Here is a 19,655-nt window from a genome sequence, read left to right on the forward strand (position 1 = left end):
TTTGATTTTAATATTTAATTGGTTGGGTTTACGTGACCCGGAAATGTCCTACATCCATGGTACGCGGCAGTTCGGGTAACCAAGGCTACCATGGCGGTGTTGGAACAACAGATTAAGGATTATTTTTTAAAGATTGATTAAGGACTTGTTCCACAGCGGTTTGACGCACAAACACATTTCCTGCACGTTGCAGCAGATGTGTCTCCTGCAATGCTCAGAAATGAGCGTCAGAAGATTCTGAATGATACGAATGATACACGGATTGATTTAGCCCCTGAATCGGAACAAAACAAACGGGCCACAGGCCTGAAAGCACCTTAGACTGGCTCAGATGCAGCAGCGCGTCTCTAAAGCTTATTGAGAGGGATAAAAGTCTGCCGTCGTGAAAGAGGATGGAGAAAGATTGAAAGTCACTGATTGAGCTGACTGATAGCTGTTGTGTGTGTGTGTGTGTGTGTGTGTGTGTGTGTGTGTGTGTGTGTGTGTGTGTGTGTGTGTGTGTGTGTGTGTGTGTGTGTGTGTGTGTGTGTGTGTGTGTGTGTGTGTGTGTGTGTGTGTGTGTGTGTGTGTGTGTGTGTGTGTGCACCATTTGGAGCTACTTTACAGCTCCAGTGATCGCTCTGTCCCCCGGGGGACAGAAAGTGTCAGGACTTTCACCGACATCTCAGTCTGATCTCAAGTGTTTGTGTTGAGGGGAGTCAGAAAGCAGCGCGATGATGAGCTGTGGCTCTGACAAGATGACTTGGAGATGAAATGAAAAGACGAAGAAGGGAGACTTTAACGAACTCATACGGCATCAAATACGACCTGTTCAGAGAATAATCACTACTTTAACTCGTGTACTGTCTTTGGGTCAAAATCACCTCATTCTCCTTCTCCTTCTTCCCTTCCTCTTTTCTTCCTTCCTTCCTTCCTTCCTTCCTTCCTTCCTTCCTTCCTTCCTTCCTTCCTTCCTTCCTTCCTTCCTTCCTTCCTTCCTTCCTTCCTTCCTTCCTTCCTTCCTTCCTTCCTTCCTTCCTTCTTTCCTTCCTTCATGTCTTCCTTCTTTTCTCCCCCTTCTTCTTTCCTTGTTTTCTCCCTTCCTTCTCCCTTCCACCTTCCTTCCTTCCTTCCTTCCTTCCTTCCTTCCTTCCTTCCTTCCTTCCTTCCTTCCTTCCTTCCTTCCTTCCTTCCTTCTTCCTCCCTTATTTCCTTCCTTCTTCACTTCCTCTTTTCTCCCTTCCATCTTCCTTCCTTCCTTCCTTCCTTCCTTCCTTCCTTCCTTCCTTCCTTCCTTCCTTCCTTCCTTCCTTCCTTCCTTCCTTCCTTCCTTCCTTCCTTCCTCCCTTCCTTCCTTCTTCCCTTCCTCTTTTCTCCCTTTCATCTCCCTTCCTTCCTTCCTTCCTTCCTTCCTTCCTTCCTTCCTTCCTTCCTTCCTTCCTTCCTTCCTTCCTTCCTTCCTTCCTTCCTTCCTTCCTTCCTTCCTTCCTTCCTCCCTTCTTTCCTTCCTCCCTTCCTCCTCCCTTGACCCAAAGACAGCACAAGGGTTAAAGGATGATCGTGGGAGAGTGATTTGACGATGAACTTGTCTCTGAGAACATGGTTAACTGTTATAGCTGGGAATGCTCGAGCAGGTAAAGATCTTGTTGTTATGATGTTGATTTTGTTCCAAATCAAATGGATGGCACCTATAAGAGATGGCTAAACAGAACTCTCCTCATACTGCACATTCTTCAACCAGGCAACACTAAAGAGCTTCCAGACGTTGAAAAGACTACATGGTTTAAATAATAATGATTGTTTTTAGATTTTTTCAGGTGCACCATCACATAAACAATATTATGGTAAAAGGCCAGAAAGCAATTGATAATAGCTTATTAAAAGTATTTATGAGTGCTTACAGTGACGACTCAGGGCTTAAAGTCATCTCTAGACTTTACAGGGGTCTTCGGGAGGCTAAAACAGTAAATACCAATTAAAGCTGCAAGCAGCGATGAACGGGCCGCCGCGCGTGCAATTTCCACCAATAAAGGTCAAGGACTCAAAACCATTCAAAAGTTATGGCAGAAAGTAGGAACTATCAAATATGGACCAATCACATGAAGGGGGGCGTGCTTTTTGGCGTCTAGCGTCGCCACGGTAACGCTTTTGACTGAGAAAAGTAATGCACGTTGTCGCAGGATGGAGACGCACATTTTGATGTATAACACACCTGGGTGCACGTTACGGTTCGGGCAAAGAAGCGGCCGAGGAAATGGCATAAATTTTGCCAAAATGACACGATTCATTCAAAATGGCTGACTTCCTGTTCGGCTTCAGCCATGGTGCCAAGAGACTTTTCTTTAAGTTGCAACATGATACAGGTGTGTACCGATTTTCGTGCATGTACGTCAAACCGTATTGTGGGGCTTGAGGCACAAAGTTTTCTAGGGGGCGCTGTTGAGCCGTTAGGCCACGCCCATTAATGCAACCCATTAAATATCACATTTTTCGCCAGGCCTGGCTTGGTGCAAAATTTTGTGACTTTTGTGGCACGTTTAGGGGGAAAAAAAGGCCCTCCTTTCGTCGGAAAAAAAACAAGATAAACAAAAATTCCTACAGATACAATAGGGCCTTCGCACTGTCAGTGCTCGGGCCCTAATTATGTTAAGTTAAAATGGGACAGGGAAACCTACAGTTGCCTCTCAGAGCATGTTTGAATAAAATACTGTGAATTCTGAATGAAAACACATTTTGATGTGTTTTACATCAAAATGTGCGTCTCCATCCTGCGACGACACGCATTACTTTTCTCTTTCAAAAGCGTTACCGTGGCTTCATCTGATTGGTCCATATTTCATAGATCCTACTTTCTGCCATAACTTTTGAATGGTTTGATATAGAGAGTTGTTGGTGGTGTCATTCACTAAATGTCCAGGCCTGAAGAATCTACATCAAGTCATACAAGCTTCCACTGCAGCCTGAAAGTGCACAAGGGTGGAGGACCGTTCATCGCTGATTGCAGCTTTCATTTTTATTGAATTTATCTGTTGTAAATAAAACCTGTCTTCCAATTCATTTCATTTTTCATTGCATTTTTAGCCTAGTTATTTTTGTGGTAGAAGTATCGTATCGGTACTCGGTATCGGCAAGTACACAAATGAAAATACTTGGTGTGAAAAAAATGGTATCGGGGCATCCCTAGTCATCCCTAGTCAAAATGAAACTTTTGACTGGCGAGTTGAGCTGTGGTACCGATCACGAAACCCTGGGTTTGCAAAGAGTTATGACAGAAAAACAGAGTAACAGGAGACGAGAAGAAAGAAGAAACTGAAAAGATTGAAGAAAATGGAAACGGCTCCACAAAGAGGGAGAGAATTGCATCCATCTAACCTTATTAAGAATGGATTCTACTGAAGAGGGAGGAGAGGGAGAAGGAGGATGAAATGAATCAGGAGGAGGTGAGGAGAGGACAGGAGATGAAAGGAGTTTAAATAAGGGTGAGAAAGGTGAGAGGGGTTAAGGCGAAGAAAACCAGAGCAGAAAACCAAGAGAAGCGAGCAAGCAGAGGGTCTAATGAGGATAACACTGCACATCGTCTGAGCACATAAATAACCCCCCACTGTGCACATTTCTATACCTCCATGATAATGATGGGCTCAGTTATATCGGGAAATGGCAAAACTATTAACATTTTAGCTTCATGAAAGTCAGTGAAACAGCAGAACTGGACCGTTTTTCTTGACAAGTACAGCGAGATGAAAGTAAAACTGTCATCCTCTTGAGCCCCAGGTAAAGAAAGAAATAAAAAAAACAATCTCTGCTCCTATGAGAGAAGGAGATGAGAAGTGTTGGACTGAAATGCAGTTCTGTTAAAGGAGGAACAGCAGCACCACATGTGGCTGTGTGTGTGTGTGTGTGTGTGTGTGTGTGTGTGTGTGTGTGTGTGTGTGTGTGTGTGTGTGTGTGTGTGTGTGTGTGTGTGTGTGTGTGTGTGTGTGTGTGTGTGTGTGTGTGTGTGTGCAGTACTCGAGTTGTAAAAAAAAATCAAGGGGGATGGTGGATTTAATCATATGGGGACAGATAATTTGTGCTGATTACAAATAATATAATATATTACAAATAATAGCAGTGACCAAAACACCTGCAGAAATACTGCAGGAATGACATAGCAGCAGTTAAATGCAGCCTTCTGTAAGCTTTAAATATCCACTGGGCTTACATCAAATACATCAAAACACAACAATAAAAAACACTTTTCTGAACTTATCAATATGACTCTGTCCTTCACAGGATAAGTAACATGGATCACTGCAAAAACTCACAATCTTAACAATAATATTTGTCTTATTTCTAGTTAAAATGTCTCATTTTAGTAAAAAAATCTCATTACACTTAAAACAAGACTCATCACTGGAAAAAACAATTTTCACCTGTTTCAAGTAGATTTTCACTTGAAATAAGTAGAAAAATCTGCCAGTGGAACAAGATTTTTTTGCTTGTAATGAGAAGATAAATCAGATTCTTCTACTTATTTCAAGTGAAAATCTACTTGAAACAGGTGAAAATTGTCAAATAAGTTATTTTTCTGGTGTTATTTTTCTGGTGATGACTCTAAATGTTGAAATAGCAGTAAAACCACATTCATTGATGAAATGACATAAGGCAGGGGTCACCAATCCTGGTCCTCGAGGGCCGGTGTATTGCAGGTTTTAGATGTTTCCCTGCTTTAACACACCTGATTGTAATTAATCCTCATCATCAGCTTGTCATCCAGGGCTGCACAGTTCTGTTACTGACACAGTCACTTATATCATGGTGCAATGAAGCAGGGAAACATCTAAAACCTGCAGGGAACCCGGCCCTCGAGGACCAGGATTGGTGACCCCTGACATAAGGGATGGAAAGGGGGGATGGCAGTTTTACAGGGGGGATGATTTGGACCATTTTTATTGCATCCCCCCTCAACTCCAGTACTGTGCGTGCGTGCGTGCGTGCGTGCGTGCGTGCGTGCGTGCGTGCGTGCGTGCGTGCGTGCGTGCGTGCGTGCGTGCGTGCGTGCGTGCGTGCGTGTGTGTGTGTTTGTTGCTATCTTTGTAAGTGGCCCAGAAACGTTCATTCCTTGTCAATTGGAAGTTTATAAATGAATGTGAACAGGCCCCTCTGGCGGTGATGTGAGTCTTTTTAGGTGGTCAGGCAGAAGCTGATCCACTTCTTTACATCATTAAAACAGATTAAAACAGCAGATCTCCATGGGGACGTTTGGAAAGGGGAACGATGAAAAAGTGATTAGTGTTGATGAGCTGACCGAATTTATTAAGCACTATAAGTCATATAGGGCTACACATTTATCAGCTGGACAATAAACACAACTAGAAAATTTCAGGAAATTTTGATATGGGCATGCCCGAATGCCATTTCGTCCCCTCTTTCTGCTTTGGTTTGGGGCTTTAGTGGTTGTGTTCGGTGTGGTTCTATGTCAGTTTGAGGTGTTTAGGGTTGCATTTAATTCATTCCTGTGCTCCCTATAGTTATTAATGGGGCGCGCTATTTGGCGTCTAGCGTTTCCCACGGTAACGCTTTTGACTGAGAAAAGTAATGTCCATCAAGGCACGATGGAGACGCATCTATCGATGTATGCCATGCATGGATGCACTTTCCGGTTTAGGCTACGTTAACGGATAGGTTTTTTTTTCACCATGGTAAAAAACTCCATCCGAATGAATGGGGCCATTTGGCCTGGATTTTGACTTAAAATTTCCTTTAATCGCAGCTTCATGAAATTTGAATATGTTGAAGTCCACAGCGTGCCGAGTTGGGAAACATTTGTACGATATCTCTACGATAACCTGTTGCCTAGCAACCAGCGTCCAAAGTCAAACGGAAATTTAAAAAGAATGAAAGGTCAATATCGCAAAAATTTTAATAATTGGCATAATGAGTTTGTACAGTCCGTTAGTGTCAATTGGGCCTAGTGTTTGAAAGTTTGAACGATGTCTCTACGATAAAGTTTGGCCGAGCAATAAACGTCCGAATTTTCGCCTTTTTTTTTGCTTTTTGGCATCTAGCGTTGCCACGGTAACACTTTTGACTGAAAAAAGTAATGCCCATCGAGGCACGATGGAGACGCATCCAACGATGTATGCCATGCATGGGTGCACATTGCGGTCCGAGCAGCATTAACAGATTGTTTATTCACATGCTCCCCCATACAAATGCATAGGTTTTTGTTGCCATGGTAACAAGCCCCATAGGATAGAATGGGACAATTTGGCTTCAATATCTCAAAAGCTGTAAACGACAGCGTAATCAGACCTCAGTATGTTGTAGTCCACAGCAACCCGAGTCTTTTAACGTTGGAACCAAGTCTCTACGATACTGCGTTGCCGCGCAGCAAGCGTCCAAAATTCTGTTAGCATCAAAATTAGCATTGTTGAATATCTCAAAAACCGTAATAGCTAGAATGATGAGACTAAAATATGATGTAGTACAACGCGTCCCGGGTTGGTCAATGTTATAATGATGTCTGTACGATGAACCGTTGCCTAGCAACAAGCGTTCAAATTAAAATGGATTTTTTTTTTTAATTGAAAGTTAAATATCGCAAAAACTGTAATAATTGGCATAATGAGGTTGTACGGTCCGTTAGTGCCAATCGGGCCGAGTGTCTGAAAGTTTCAACGATGTCTCTACGATAAAGTTCGGCCGAGCAATAAGCGTCTGAATTTCTGCCTTTTTTTTGCTTTTTGGCATCTAGCGTTGCCACGGTAACCCCTATTACTGAGAAAAGTAATGCCCATCGAGGCACGATGGAGACGCATCCAACGATGTATGTCATGCATGGGTGCACGTTGCATTTCGGGCCGTATTAACAGACGAAAAAAAGTGCGGAATAATAAGAAAAGGGAAACCTTTTCTGTATACCATTATATCGCCTTCATTTTCATGTTTTTCCTCATTTTTTCGGGGGTGTTTTATTTTTTGGGGATTTTTTTTTCCCACATCAGAGCGGGGTCATGCTGCACACCCGCTGGTGTGATGGGGGACTTTTGCGACTTTAGCTTGTTAGCAAAATGCTAGCAACATTGCCCTTTGGGCCATTCTGGACGATTGCAATATGCTCATGCCACTACTTGGCATGCCCATAATAAACACAATGAAGTACTGTCGGCTACATTTGGTTGAATTCAGCTTATACGTGGAAGCAGGAGTTAAAATGACGCGTTATTTAATTATTAAAGTGTTGAGAACAGAGCCTGTGTTCAATTCGTGCGTGGTTTAAGAAGGATATTTTATTTATATGATCAATATGTTTCTGAAGTAGCTACAACGTATGACGTTTAAGTCTTGGACAGGACGTCAATAACAGTGATTGACGTGCGGACTGGGCGAGGTTTCCCCACCAAGCAGGAAAAGCAGGAAAAGCAGTGGCGCCTGAATTTGGGGGGCAGGGGGCCATAGTTTTGCAAATATCTCGTTTGAATAGATTCATTTATTTGCAAAGCAAAATGCCTTAATGTTAATGAGGGTTTTGGTAACTAGCCTACTCTAAATGTTGTGTAGTTTATTGTCTTACCAGGGTTTCTCTGCAACAACGTTCCCTTTCAGCACCGCGGACAGCGCCAGCAGCACGGAGCTGTCCGCGGTGCTGAACTGGACGACGGCGGAGAGGCGACTGAAAAGTCATTTCTGTCTCTCTTTAGATCTGTTATAGCGCCACCCTGTGGTGCAAACAAGCTATAGTTACTTCACATAAGTTAAGGGAGGTCTATATACCGCCACACACACACACACACACACACACACACACACACACACACACACACACACACACACACACACACACACACACACACACACACACACACACACACACACACACACACACACAACACACACACACACTTTTTGGCCCCCGCACTTCTGAAATGAATCCAGCGCCCCTGAGGCAAAGCCTTCGCAAAACGGGAGCTTTTTTTTTTTTGAATTGAATATTCTTGAATTTGTTTTAGTCGGCGCCAGCAGGGGGGTGCCAGGGGTGGCCATGCCCCCCCCCCCCCCCCCCCCCCCCCTCCCCCCCTTGCAAATTTACTGGCCACCCCACTGGCCTCAATAAAAAAAAAAAAACACTTGCCGGTCACAGAGATTCTATCGTCAGTTATGCATTTCATCACAAATCATTTGGGCCAAATGCATATCAGTCGACGTTACTTTAACGTTACTTTACGTTAAGTATTTCTGAGCTTAATAAAAAAAAAAAATAAATAAATAAATGTATATATAGATAATATAGTCCTATATATATAATAAATATATATTATATATTAAAAATGCATATATATATATATATATATATATATATATATATATATATATATATATATATATATATATATATATATATATATATGTATATATACACCATTAATTTATATGCAGTCAAGTTAGAACGTAAAAAAAAAGTCCTGTAATGATGGATTTTAGTTTTGGTGCATCTGGCCCCCCTAGGAAACATTTTTGGCCCCTAGTCTCTCTTCCATCACTACTCCATAACAAAGCGGGAGCTCAGAGCCCCAAGTTCAGGTCTGTGTGCGGCCCCCCCAGCCCCCCCAGGGGCGGCTCTCCGCCCGGCGCGGTACTCACGTCCAGGATGACGGAGATGCCCCTGCGCGGCTCCGCGGCGAAGAAGTGGTCGTGCGCCGCGGCCGCGTCCTCGCGGCTGGACGCGACCTCCCGGCTCGACTCCCGGCTCGAGTCCCGGCTCGAGTCCCGGCCCGGGGGGCTCTTGTTGTCGCTCATCTTGGTGACGATCCAGCGGACGAGCCCGTCGATTCCACCGGGCTGGGCTCCGCTGGCTCCGGACTGCGCTGCCGTCGCGGACTCGCTGTCCTGACCGGCTACGGGGTTCGGCGGCTCGCGGGGGTTCAGCTGCGGCTCGCGGGGGTTCGGCTGCGGCTCGCGGCTCTCCTGCGCTGCGAGTTGGGCTTGTTCTTTGTTGAGCAGTTTGTGGACTCCGTCCCGACAGTAGCGCGCTGCCTGCTCACACATCCTTTTGCTGCGGAGCGCAACCCCCCCCCCCCCCCCCCCCACCAACCCCCCCCCCCCCCCACCCAACCCCCCTCCTCCACCCCCCTACATCACAGTACAACCCAGTACCACCCCCAAACACACCCCCACAAAACCCCTAAACTTACCCCCCAAACACCCCACACACACCCCTAAATTACCCCCCAAACACCCCCCACACACCCTTACCCCCCAATACCCCCCAAACACCCCCACACACCCTACATTACCCCCAAACACACCTCAACACACCCTACATTAACCCCAAACACCTCAACACACCCTACATTACCCCCCAAACACCTCACACACCCCCAAACAACCCCCAAACACCTCAACACACCCTACATTACCCCCCAAACCCCCCACACACCCCAAATTACCCCTAAACACCTCAACACACCCTACATTACCCCCAAACACCTCAACACACCCTACATTACCCCCCAAAACACCTAAACACACCCTACATTAACCCCAAACACCCCCACACACCCTACATTACCCCCAAAAGACCTCAACACACCCTATATTACCCCCAAAAGACCTCAACACACCCTATATTAACCCCAAACACCTCAACACACCCTACATTACTCCCAAAAACACCTAAACACACCCTACATTAACCCCAAACACCCCCACACACCCTACATTACCCCCAAAAGACCTCAACACACCCTACACTACCCCAAAAAGACCTCAACACACCCTACATTACCCCCAAAAGACCTCAACACACCCTACATTACCCCCAAAAGACCTCAACACACCCTACATTACCCCCAAAAGACCTCAACACACCCTACATTAACCCCAAAAGACCTCAACACACCCTACATTAACCCCAAACACCCCCACACACCCTACATTAACCCCAAACACCCCCACACACCCTACATTACCCCCAAAAGACCTCAACACACCCTATATTACCCCCAAAAGACCTCAACACAGCCTACATTAACCCCAAACACCTAAACACACCCTACATTACCCCCAAAAGACCTCAACACACCCTACATTAACCCCAAACACCTCAACACACCCTATTTTACCCCCAAAAGACCTCAACACACCCTACATTACCCCCAAAAGACCTCAACACACCCTACATTAACCCCAAACACCTAAACACACCCTACATTACCCCCCAAACACCCCAACACACCCTACATTACCCCAAAACACCTCAACACACCCCCACACACCACCCAAACACCTCAACACACCCTGCATTACCTCCCAAACACCCCAACACACCCTACATTACCTCCCAAACACCCAAACACACCCTACATTACCCCCCAAACACCCCAACACACCCTACATTACCTCCCAAACACCTCAACACACCCTACATTACCCCCCAAACACCCCAACACACCCTACATTACCTCCCAAACACCTCAACACACCCTACATTACCCCCCAAACACCTCAACACACCCTACATTACCCCCAAAGACCCCCACACACCCTACATTATCCCCAAACACCTCAACACACCCTACATTACCCCAAACACCCCCACACACCCTATGTTACCCCCAAAACACCTCAACACACCCTACATTACCCCAAACAGCCCCACACACCCTATGTTACCCCCCCTAACACCTCAACACACCCTAGATTACTCCCAAAAGACCCCCACACACCCTATATTACCCCCAAAAGACCTCAACACACCCTACATTACCCCCAAAAGACCTCAACACACCCTACATTAACCCCAAACACCTAAACACACCCTACATTACCCCCAAAAGACCTCAACACACCCTACATTACCTCCCAAACACCCAAACACACCCTACATTACCCCCCAAACACCCCAACACACCCTACATTACCTCCCAAACACCTCAACACACCCTACATTACCCCCCAAACACCTCAACACACCCTACATTACCCCCAAACACCTCAACACACCCTACATTACCCCCAAAAACACCTAAACACACCCTACATTAACCCCAAACACCCCCACACACCCTACATTACCCCCAAAAGACCTCAACACACCCTACATTACCCCCAAACACCTAAACACACCCTACATTACCCCCAAAAGACCTCAACACACCCTACATTAGACCCAAACACCTCAACACACCCTATTTTACCCCCAAAAGACCTCAACACACCCTACATTACCCCCAAAAGACCTCAACACACCCTACATTACCCCCAAAAGACCTCAACACACCCTACATTAACCCCAAACACCTAAACACACCCTACATTACCCCCAAAAGACCTCAACACACCCTACATTACCCCCAAAACACCCCCACACACCCTACATTAACCCCAAACACCTCAACACACCCTATTTTACCCCCAAAAGACCTCAACACACCCTACATTACCCCCAAAAGACCTCAACACACCCTACATTAACCCTGCACACCCCCGCACACCCTACATTACCCCAAAACACCTCAACACACCCCCACACACCACCCAAACACCTCAACACACCCTGCATTACCTCCCAAACACCCCAACACACCCTACATTACCTCCCAAACACCCAAACACACCCTACATTACCCCCCAAACACCCCAACACACCCTACATTACCTCCCAAACACCTCAACACACCCTACATTACCCCCCAAACACCCCAACACACCCTACATTACCTCCCAAACACCTCAACACACCCTACATTACCCCCCAAACACCTCAACACACCCTACATTACCCCCAAAGACCCCCACACACCCTACATTATCCCCAAACACCTCAACACACCCTACATTACCCCAAACACCCCCACACACCCTATGTTACCCCCAAAACACCTCAACACACCCTACATTACCCCAAACACCCCCACACACCCTATGTTACCCCCCCTAACACCTCAACACAGCCTAGATTACTCCCAAAAGACCCCCACACACCCTATATTACCCCCAAAAGACCTCAACACACCCTACATTACCCCCAAAAGACCTCAACACACCCTACATTAACCCCAAACACCTAAACACACCCTACATTACCCCCAAAAGACCTCAACACACCCTACATTACCTCCCAAACACCCAAACACACCCTACATTACCCCCCAAACACCCCAACACACCCTACATTACCTCCCAAACACCTCAACACACCCTACATTACCCCCCAAACACCTCAACACACCCTACATTACCCCCAAACACCTCAACACACCCTACATTACCCCCAAAAACACCTAAACACACCCTACATTAACCCCAAACACCCCCACACACCCTACATTACCCCCAAAAGACCTCAACACACCCTACATTACCCCCAAACACCTAAACACACCCTACATTACCCCCAAAAGACCTCAACACACCCTACATTAACCCCAAACACCTCAACACACCCTATTTTACCCCCAAAAGACCTCAACACACCCTACATTACCCCCAAAAGACCTCAACACACCCTACATTACCCCCAAAAGACCTCAACACACCCTACATTAACCCCAAACACCTAAACACACCCTACATTACCCCCAAAAGACCTCAACACACCCTACATTACCCCCAAAACACCCCCACACACCCTACATTAACCCCAAACACCTCAACACACCCTATTTTACCCCCAAAAGACCTCAACACACCCTACATTACCCCCAAAAGACCTCAACACACCCTACATTAACCCTGCATACCCCCGCACACCCTACATTACCCCAAAACACCCAAACACCTCAACACACCCTGCATTACCTCCCAAACACCCCAACACACCCTACATTACCTCCCAAACACCCAAACACACCCTACATTACCCCCCAAACACCCCAACACACCCTACATTACCTCCCAAACACCTCAACACACCCTACATTACCCCCCAAACACCCCAACACACCCTACATTACCTCCCAAACACCTCAACACACCCTACATTACCCCCCAAACACCTCAACACACCCTACATTACCCCCAAAGACCCCCACACACCCTACATTATCCCCAAACACCTCAACACACCCTACATTACCCCAAACACCCCCACACACCCTATGTTACCCCCAAAACACCTCAACACACCCTACATTACCCCAAACACCCCCACACACCCTATGTTACCCCCCCTAACACCTCAACACACCCTAGATTACTCCCAAAAGACCCCCACACACCCTATATTACCCCCAAAAGACCTCAACACACCCTACATTACCCCCAAAAGACCTCAACACACCCTACATTACCTCCCAAACACCCAAACACACCCTACATTACCCCCCAAACACCCCAACACACCCTACATTACCTCCCAAACACCTCAACACACCCTACATTACCCCCCAAACACCTCAACACACCCTACATTACCCCCAAACACCTCAACACACCCTACATTAACCCCAAACACCTAAACACACCCTACATTACCCCCAAAAGACCTCAACACACCCTACATTACCTCCCAAACACCCAAACACACCCTACATTACCCCCCAAACACCCCAACACACCCTACATTACCTCCCAAACACCTCAACACACCCTACATTACCCCCCAAACACCTCAACACACCCTACATTACCCCCAAACACCTCAACACACCCTACATTACCCCCCAAAACACCTAAACACACCCTACATTAACCCCAAACACCCCCACACACCCTACATTACCCCCAAAAGACCTCAACACACCCTACATTACCCCCAAACACCCCCACACACCCTACATTAACCCCAAACACCCCCCACACACCCTACATTAACCCCAAACACCTCAACACACCCTACATTACCCCCAAAAGACCTCAACACACCCTATATTACCCCCAAAAGACCTCAACACACCCTACATTACCCCCAAAAGACCTCAACACACCCTACATTACCCCCAAAACACCCCCACACACCCTACATTAACCCCAAACACCTCAACACACCCTACATTACCCCCAAAAGACCTCAACACACCCTACATTAACCCCAAACACCTCAACACACCCTACATTACCCCCAAAAGACCTCAACACACCCTACATTAACCCCAAACACCTCAACACACCCTATTTTACCCCCAAAAGACCTCAACACACCCTACATTACCCCCAAAAGACCTCAACACACCCTACATTAACCCTGCACACCCCCGCACACCCTACATTACCCCAAAACACCTCAACACACCCCCACACACCACCCAAACACCTCAACACACCCTGCATTACCTCCCAAACACCCCAACACACCCTACATTACCTCCCAAACACCTCAACACACCCTACATTACCCCCCAAACACCTCAACACACCCTACATTACCTCCCAAACACCTCAACACACCCTACATTACCCCCCAAACACCTCAACACACCCTACATTACCCCCAAAGACCCCCACACACCCTACATTATCCCCAAACACCTCAACACACCCTACATTACCCCAAACACCCCCACACACCCTATGTTACCCCCCAAAACACCTCAACACACCCTACATTACCCCAAACACCCCCACACACCCTATGTTAACCCCCCCCTAACACCTCAACACACCCTAGATTACTCCCAAAAGACCCCCACACACCCTATATTACCCCCAAAAGACCTCAACACACCCTACATTACCCCCAAAAGACCTCAACACACCCTACATTAACCCCAAACACCTAAACACACCCTACATTACCCCCAAAAGACCTCAACACACCCTACATTACCTCCCAAACACCCAAACACACCCTACATTACCCCCCAAACACCCCAACACACCCTACATTACCTCCCAAACACCTCAACACACCCTACATTACCCCCCAAACACCTCAACACACCCTACATTACCCCCAAACACCTCAACACACCCTACATTACCCCCCAAAACACCTAAACACACCCTACATTAACCCCAAACACCCCCACACACCCTACATTACCCCCAAAAGACCTCAACACACCCTACATTACCCCCAAACACCCCCACACACCCTACATTAACCCCAAACACCCCCACACACCCTACATTAACCCCAAACACCTCAACACACCCTACATTACCCCCAAAAGACCTCAACACACCCTATATTACCCCCAAAAGACCTCAACACACCCTACATTACCCCCAAAAGACCTCAACACACCCTACATTACCCCCAAAACACCCCCACACACCCTACATTAACCCCAAACACCTCAACACACCCTACATTACCCCCAAAAGACCTCAACACACCCTAGATTAACCCCAAACACCTCAACACACCCTACATTACCCCCAAAAGACCTCAACACACCCTACATTAACCCCAAACACCTCAACACACCCTATTTTACCCCCAAAAGACCTCAACACACCCTACATTACCCCCAAAAGACCTCAACACACCCTACATTAACCCTGCACACCCCCGCACACCCTACATTACCCCAAAACACCTCAACACACCCCCACACACCACCCAAACACCTCAACACACCCTGCATTACCTCCCAAACACCCCAACACACCCTACATTACCTCCCAAACACCTCAACACACCCTACATTACCCCCCAAACACCTCAACACACCCTACATTACCTCCCAAACACCTCAACACACCCTACATTACCCCCCAAACACCTCAACACACCCTACATTACCCCCAAAGACCCCCACACACCCTACATTATCCCCAAACACCTCAACACACCCTACATTACCCCAAACACCCCCACACACCCTATGTTACCCCCAAAACACCTCAACACACCCTACATTACCCCAAACACCCCCACACACCCTATGTTACCCCCCCTAACACCTCAACACACCCTAGATTACTCCCAAAAGACCCCAACACACCCTACATTACCCCCAAACATCCCAACACACCCTACATTACCCCCAAACACCCCAACACACCCTACATTACCCCTAACACACCCCCACAAACCCTACATTACCCCCCTAACACCTCAACAAACCCTAGATTACTCCCAAAAGACCCCCTAACACCCTACATTACCCCCAAAACACCCCCACACACCCTACATTACCCCCCAAAACCCATAAACCAATACATTGCGTTAAAATCCTCACGGGATGCGAGGGGGCATTTCCTTTAGTGATTGAAAACGACTTTATTGCACTTTCTGTAATATATCTTGTGTCATAATGGTACTAATATTAATGTTACAATACACTCATTCTGCAATTATAGAGTCTGGATATAGAAACTATTATTATCTGTATAGGTTTATGTTTGTGCAGTTTTACAGGTTGTTGTCCAAAATAGTTGTAATGCAGAACAGTTTTTCTTCTGCTTGCGATAAGATATTCATCATTTTATTTCATCTTGAAACATCAACAAAAGAACGTGCATACTGCCAGTTTTATGAGAATTGCTGCATCGCAAAGTGAGGATCAGAAGTTTCATTTAGTATTATTATCATTATTTAATATAAAGGAGTGCATCCTGAACAATTAGTCCATTTTCTCAGGACAGGTTTATGTGCATGTGTGATGTGACGGATGTAACCTTTAGTAATAAGTGTCTCCTCCTTGGAAAGTTGACAGACTCACCAAAAGGCCGTAAACAGGACAAAACAAGCTCTCTTTTCTCCCCACCTCCCTGCCCTTATTAAATAAACTACCTGTCCTCCCTTTAGAGGGCAGTGTCCCCACCGGGACAGATAGGGGACAGGAGCAGACTTGATCTGCTGTAACTAAGCTGCTGACTGATCTGTAGTAGTCAGTCCTTGTTTTTATATCTTTCCTACCATGCTGCTAATGAGGAAATGAGGAAATAGCTTGTTTTTATTTTTTGTTCTTGCTTTTTTCATACTGTACCAATAATGAAATGTAATGAGGTTCCGGGATAGATGCAATTTTTGCCTATAGGGTATGTGCAATGTCGTTCACTGCTGCTTGGTTTCTCACTAGTCATCTGTTTCTGTGTGTGTGTGTTGATTGTATGTGTTTTTATACGCTATGCATGTATTTGATGCCTAAAACAAATGCCCCTAGTTCACATTAAAGTATAACTCAACTCAACTCAACTCAACTCAATATTGAATTCAGATCAAATCACAAGACGTGGTTGCCCCCGTGTGGAAATAAGTGGCAGACATAGTTTCTTTGCAGACTTTATTTAATAAATCAGAAAAAAAACATTGAAAAAAAAAACCCAGCACAACGAGGTAAACTACATAAAACAACTTGAGGCAAATGTTAATTTATATACACATTAATATAAATGATGCTGAAGGTGCAAAGAGAAACTCAATACATGACATTTAAACAACACAATTAATTTGAAAAATTAGGTCTTAAGTCTTTAAATACAGTATGTCTTAATCAGAGCTGGGTAGAGTAGCCAAAAATTGTACTCAAGTAAAAGTACTGTTACTTCAAAATAATATGACTCAAGTAGAAGTAAAAAGTAGTCATCCAAATAATTACTTGAGTAAAAGTAAAAAAGTACTTGGTGAAAAAACTACTCAAGTACTGAGTAACTGTTGAGTAACGTCTGATTTATTTTTTTAACACAACCATTCAAACAGATAAAAGTACAAAATAATCATCTTCAGACAAATTAAATCAAAAAAATAAATCAAAATGAATAAAAAATAGCTTAAATTAAAATAATCTTAAAGTAAATTCAAGTACTTTAATAAATAATAAAATAAATAAAATAACAGAATAAAAAAATAAATTAAGCACAAGTAGCACCAAATTTCCAGCCTTTGTACTTTTCTTTTTTAACCAGCAGAACTAGAACAAACATGAACTCATAGAAACTCTGTGTGTGTTTGAGTCTGTGTAAATGTGACAAAACATGCAAAAACAAACATATTTCCCAAAGAATCACCCAGTGATGTCATGAGATTGACGCGTACGCGGATAAAAGGGATAAAAGAAAAGTAACAGCTCAACGTAGCCTAATGTAGCGGAGTAAGAGAAACAGTTTCTTCTTCACAAATCTACTCAAGTAAAAGTAAAAAGTATAGTGATTCAAAACTACTCCTAAAAGTACAACATTTCCCAAAACTTACTCAAGTAAATGTAACGGAGTAAATGTAACGTTACTACCCACCTCTGGTCTTAATGCATACTTTTTATCATCTGTGTGAAATTCTGCGTCTTTGTGTCTTTAAGCTTAATCATGCCGGTAGCCTTTCAGGTAGTAGACCCATGAGCAAGGCTTGCTGCTCCGCCCTGAGCCCTGGCTGGAGACGCTCAGCCTCCCAAACCACTGCTCGTCCGGAGTTCCTCCTGGGGGAGCTTGGACCTTGATACTGTGGGTTGTTTTGGACGGGATGCCGTCCACACCCCTGACACTGAAGCAGGGACTGTCCACCCACAAGCAGCACAAGTAGTTATTTTGTAAAGCACCTTGAATGAACCTTGTTGCTAAAATGTGCTCTACAAATAAACGTACCTTGCCTCGTAAACCTCAGATTACTTCTTACAGACATATTGAGAACGCGTTCATCTATCTAGTATATCGTTTACAAAGATAAACGTCCTGCAAAAGTGACAACAAGGGAGGGGAAGATGCTCTATAGAGGGAATGCGCATGATGTCACAGATGCAACTTCACAGCGGGTTACGCCCACTGAGTGACAGAAAGACTGAGTGGCTTTTCAGTCCCTTAAAAAGGCAGATCATCATTAAAGGTCCATAAACCACCAAAATGGTGATTAATGGTCAGGCTGAACAATCAGTCACAATATTTTCACTCCTAAGTAATTGTTTTTTTTAACACATTTGGTGATGTGCATGCTGAATTCTATGGGGTTTTTTGTTACTAGATATTTGTCTTTGGAGTCTGTCACTCTGTCTGCCTTTGTATCATCACATCTATTTTCCCTGCACATTCTGCTGTGTACTAATACTGGGAGTTTCTCTGAAATCCCTTTGTCTATTATAGGTCATACTGTATTGCATGTCATACTGATTCTTTTGGGCCACATCCTAGGCTTCTCATTTGTATCCGCCTCTGAGTATTTTTTTAGGTTGAACTTGAAGCTAGTACAGATGGATTTGGTCAGCTAGTGGTTGTGCAAATTACAAAATGAAAGTGAGGGGAACATTTTAGGGGAAACACTGGTCATACTATATGAGTAAATTGAAAATGAGAAACCAATGTTGCATCAATTATTGTGTTGACAGAGGAACAATAATGTGATTAACATAAAACAATAAGCATTAACCTTTTTTTCCTCTTTGTTACTGTATTTGTTTTTAAAGACTGAAACGTAGAAGCATGAATGCCCTCACAGTCATCTTGGGTGACAACAGCAGCCAAAGGATGACTTTCCCAAATGGACTCCCAGGAACTCTTAATGAACTAGACCAGGGGTCGGCAACATGCGGCTCTAGAGCTGCATGCGGCTCTAGAGCCGCGTGCAGCTCTTTAGCGCCGCCCTAGTGGCTCCTGGAGCTTTTTCATATATATACAAAATATTTTTTGTGTTAATATGGTTTCTGTAGGAGGACAAACACGACACAAACATTCTGAACGTTTTCTAATGCTGTAAAAATGTGTAGAATAAATATTACATTTAAACATTTCTGTTAACGAAGATTTGTACGGAACAGTATTAGGGCCATGCAAGAGAAAAAATATTTGAGAGGGGGAAGATTTTTTTTTATTGTGCACTAAAG

At 45.1% G+C, this 19,655-nt stretch overlaps 2 protein-coding genes across 2 annotated transcripts in view; both read right to left on the minus strand.

The window, feature by feature from the left end:
• The window catches only part of necab2 (N-terminal EF-hand calcium binding protein 2), a 236,510-nt gene extending 227,504 nt beyond the window's left edge, over positions 1–9,006 (minus strand). The window contains exon 1 of the mRNA XM_061722310.1: positions 8,602–9,006. Coding sequence (XP_061578294.1) covers positions 8,602–9,006 — 405 coding nt within the window. The remainder of the gene's footprint in view (positions 1–8,601) is intronic.
• A 9,138-nt stretch (positions 9,007–18,144) lies between these two features.
• The window catches only part of hydin (HYDIN axonemal central pair apparatus protein), a 175,648-nt gene continuing 174,137 nt past the window's right edge, over positions 18,145–19,655 (minus strand). The window contains exon 80 of the mRNA XM_061722806.1: positions 18,145–18,410. Coding sequence (XP_061578790.1) covers positions 18,145–18,410 — 266 coding nt within the window. The remainder of the gene's footprint in view (positions 18,411–19,655) is intronic.

This window comes from Cololabis saira, chromosome 5 (assembly GCF_033807715.1).
Source record: "Cololabis saira isolate AMF1-May2022 chromosome 5, fColSai1.1, whole genome shotgun sequence".
NCBI classification, from domain to species: domain Eukaryota; kingdom Metazoa; phylum Chordata; class Actinopteri; order Beloniformes; family Belonidae; genus Cololabis; species Cololabis saira.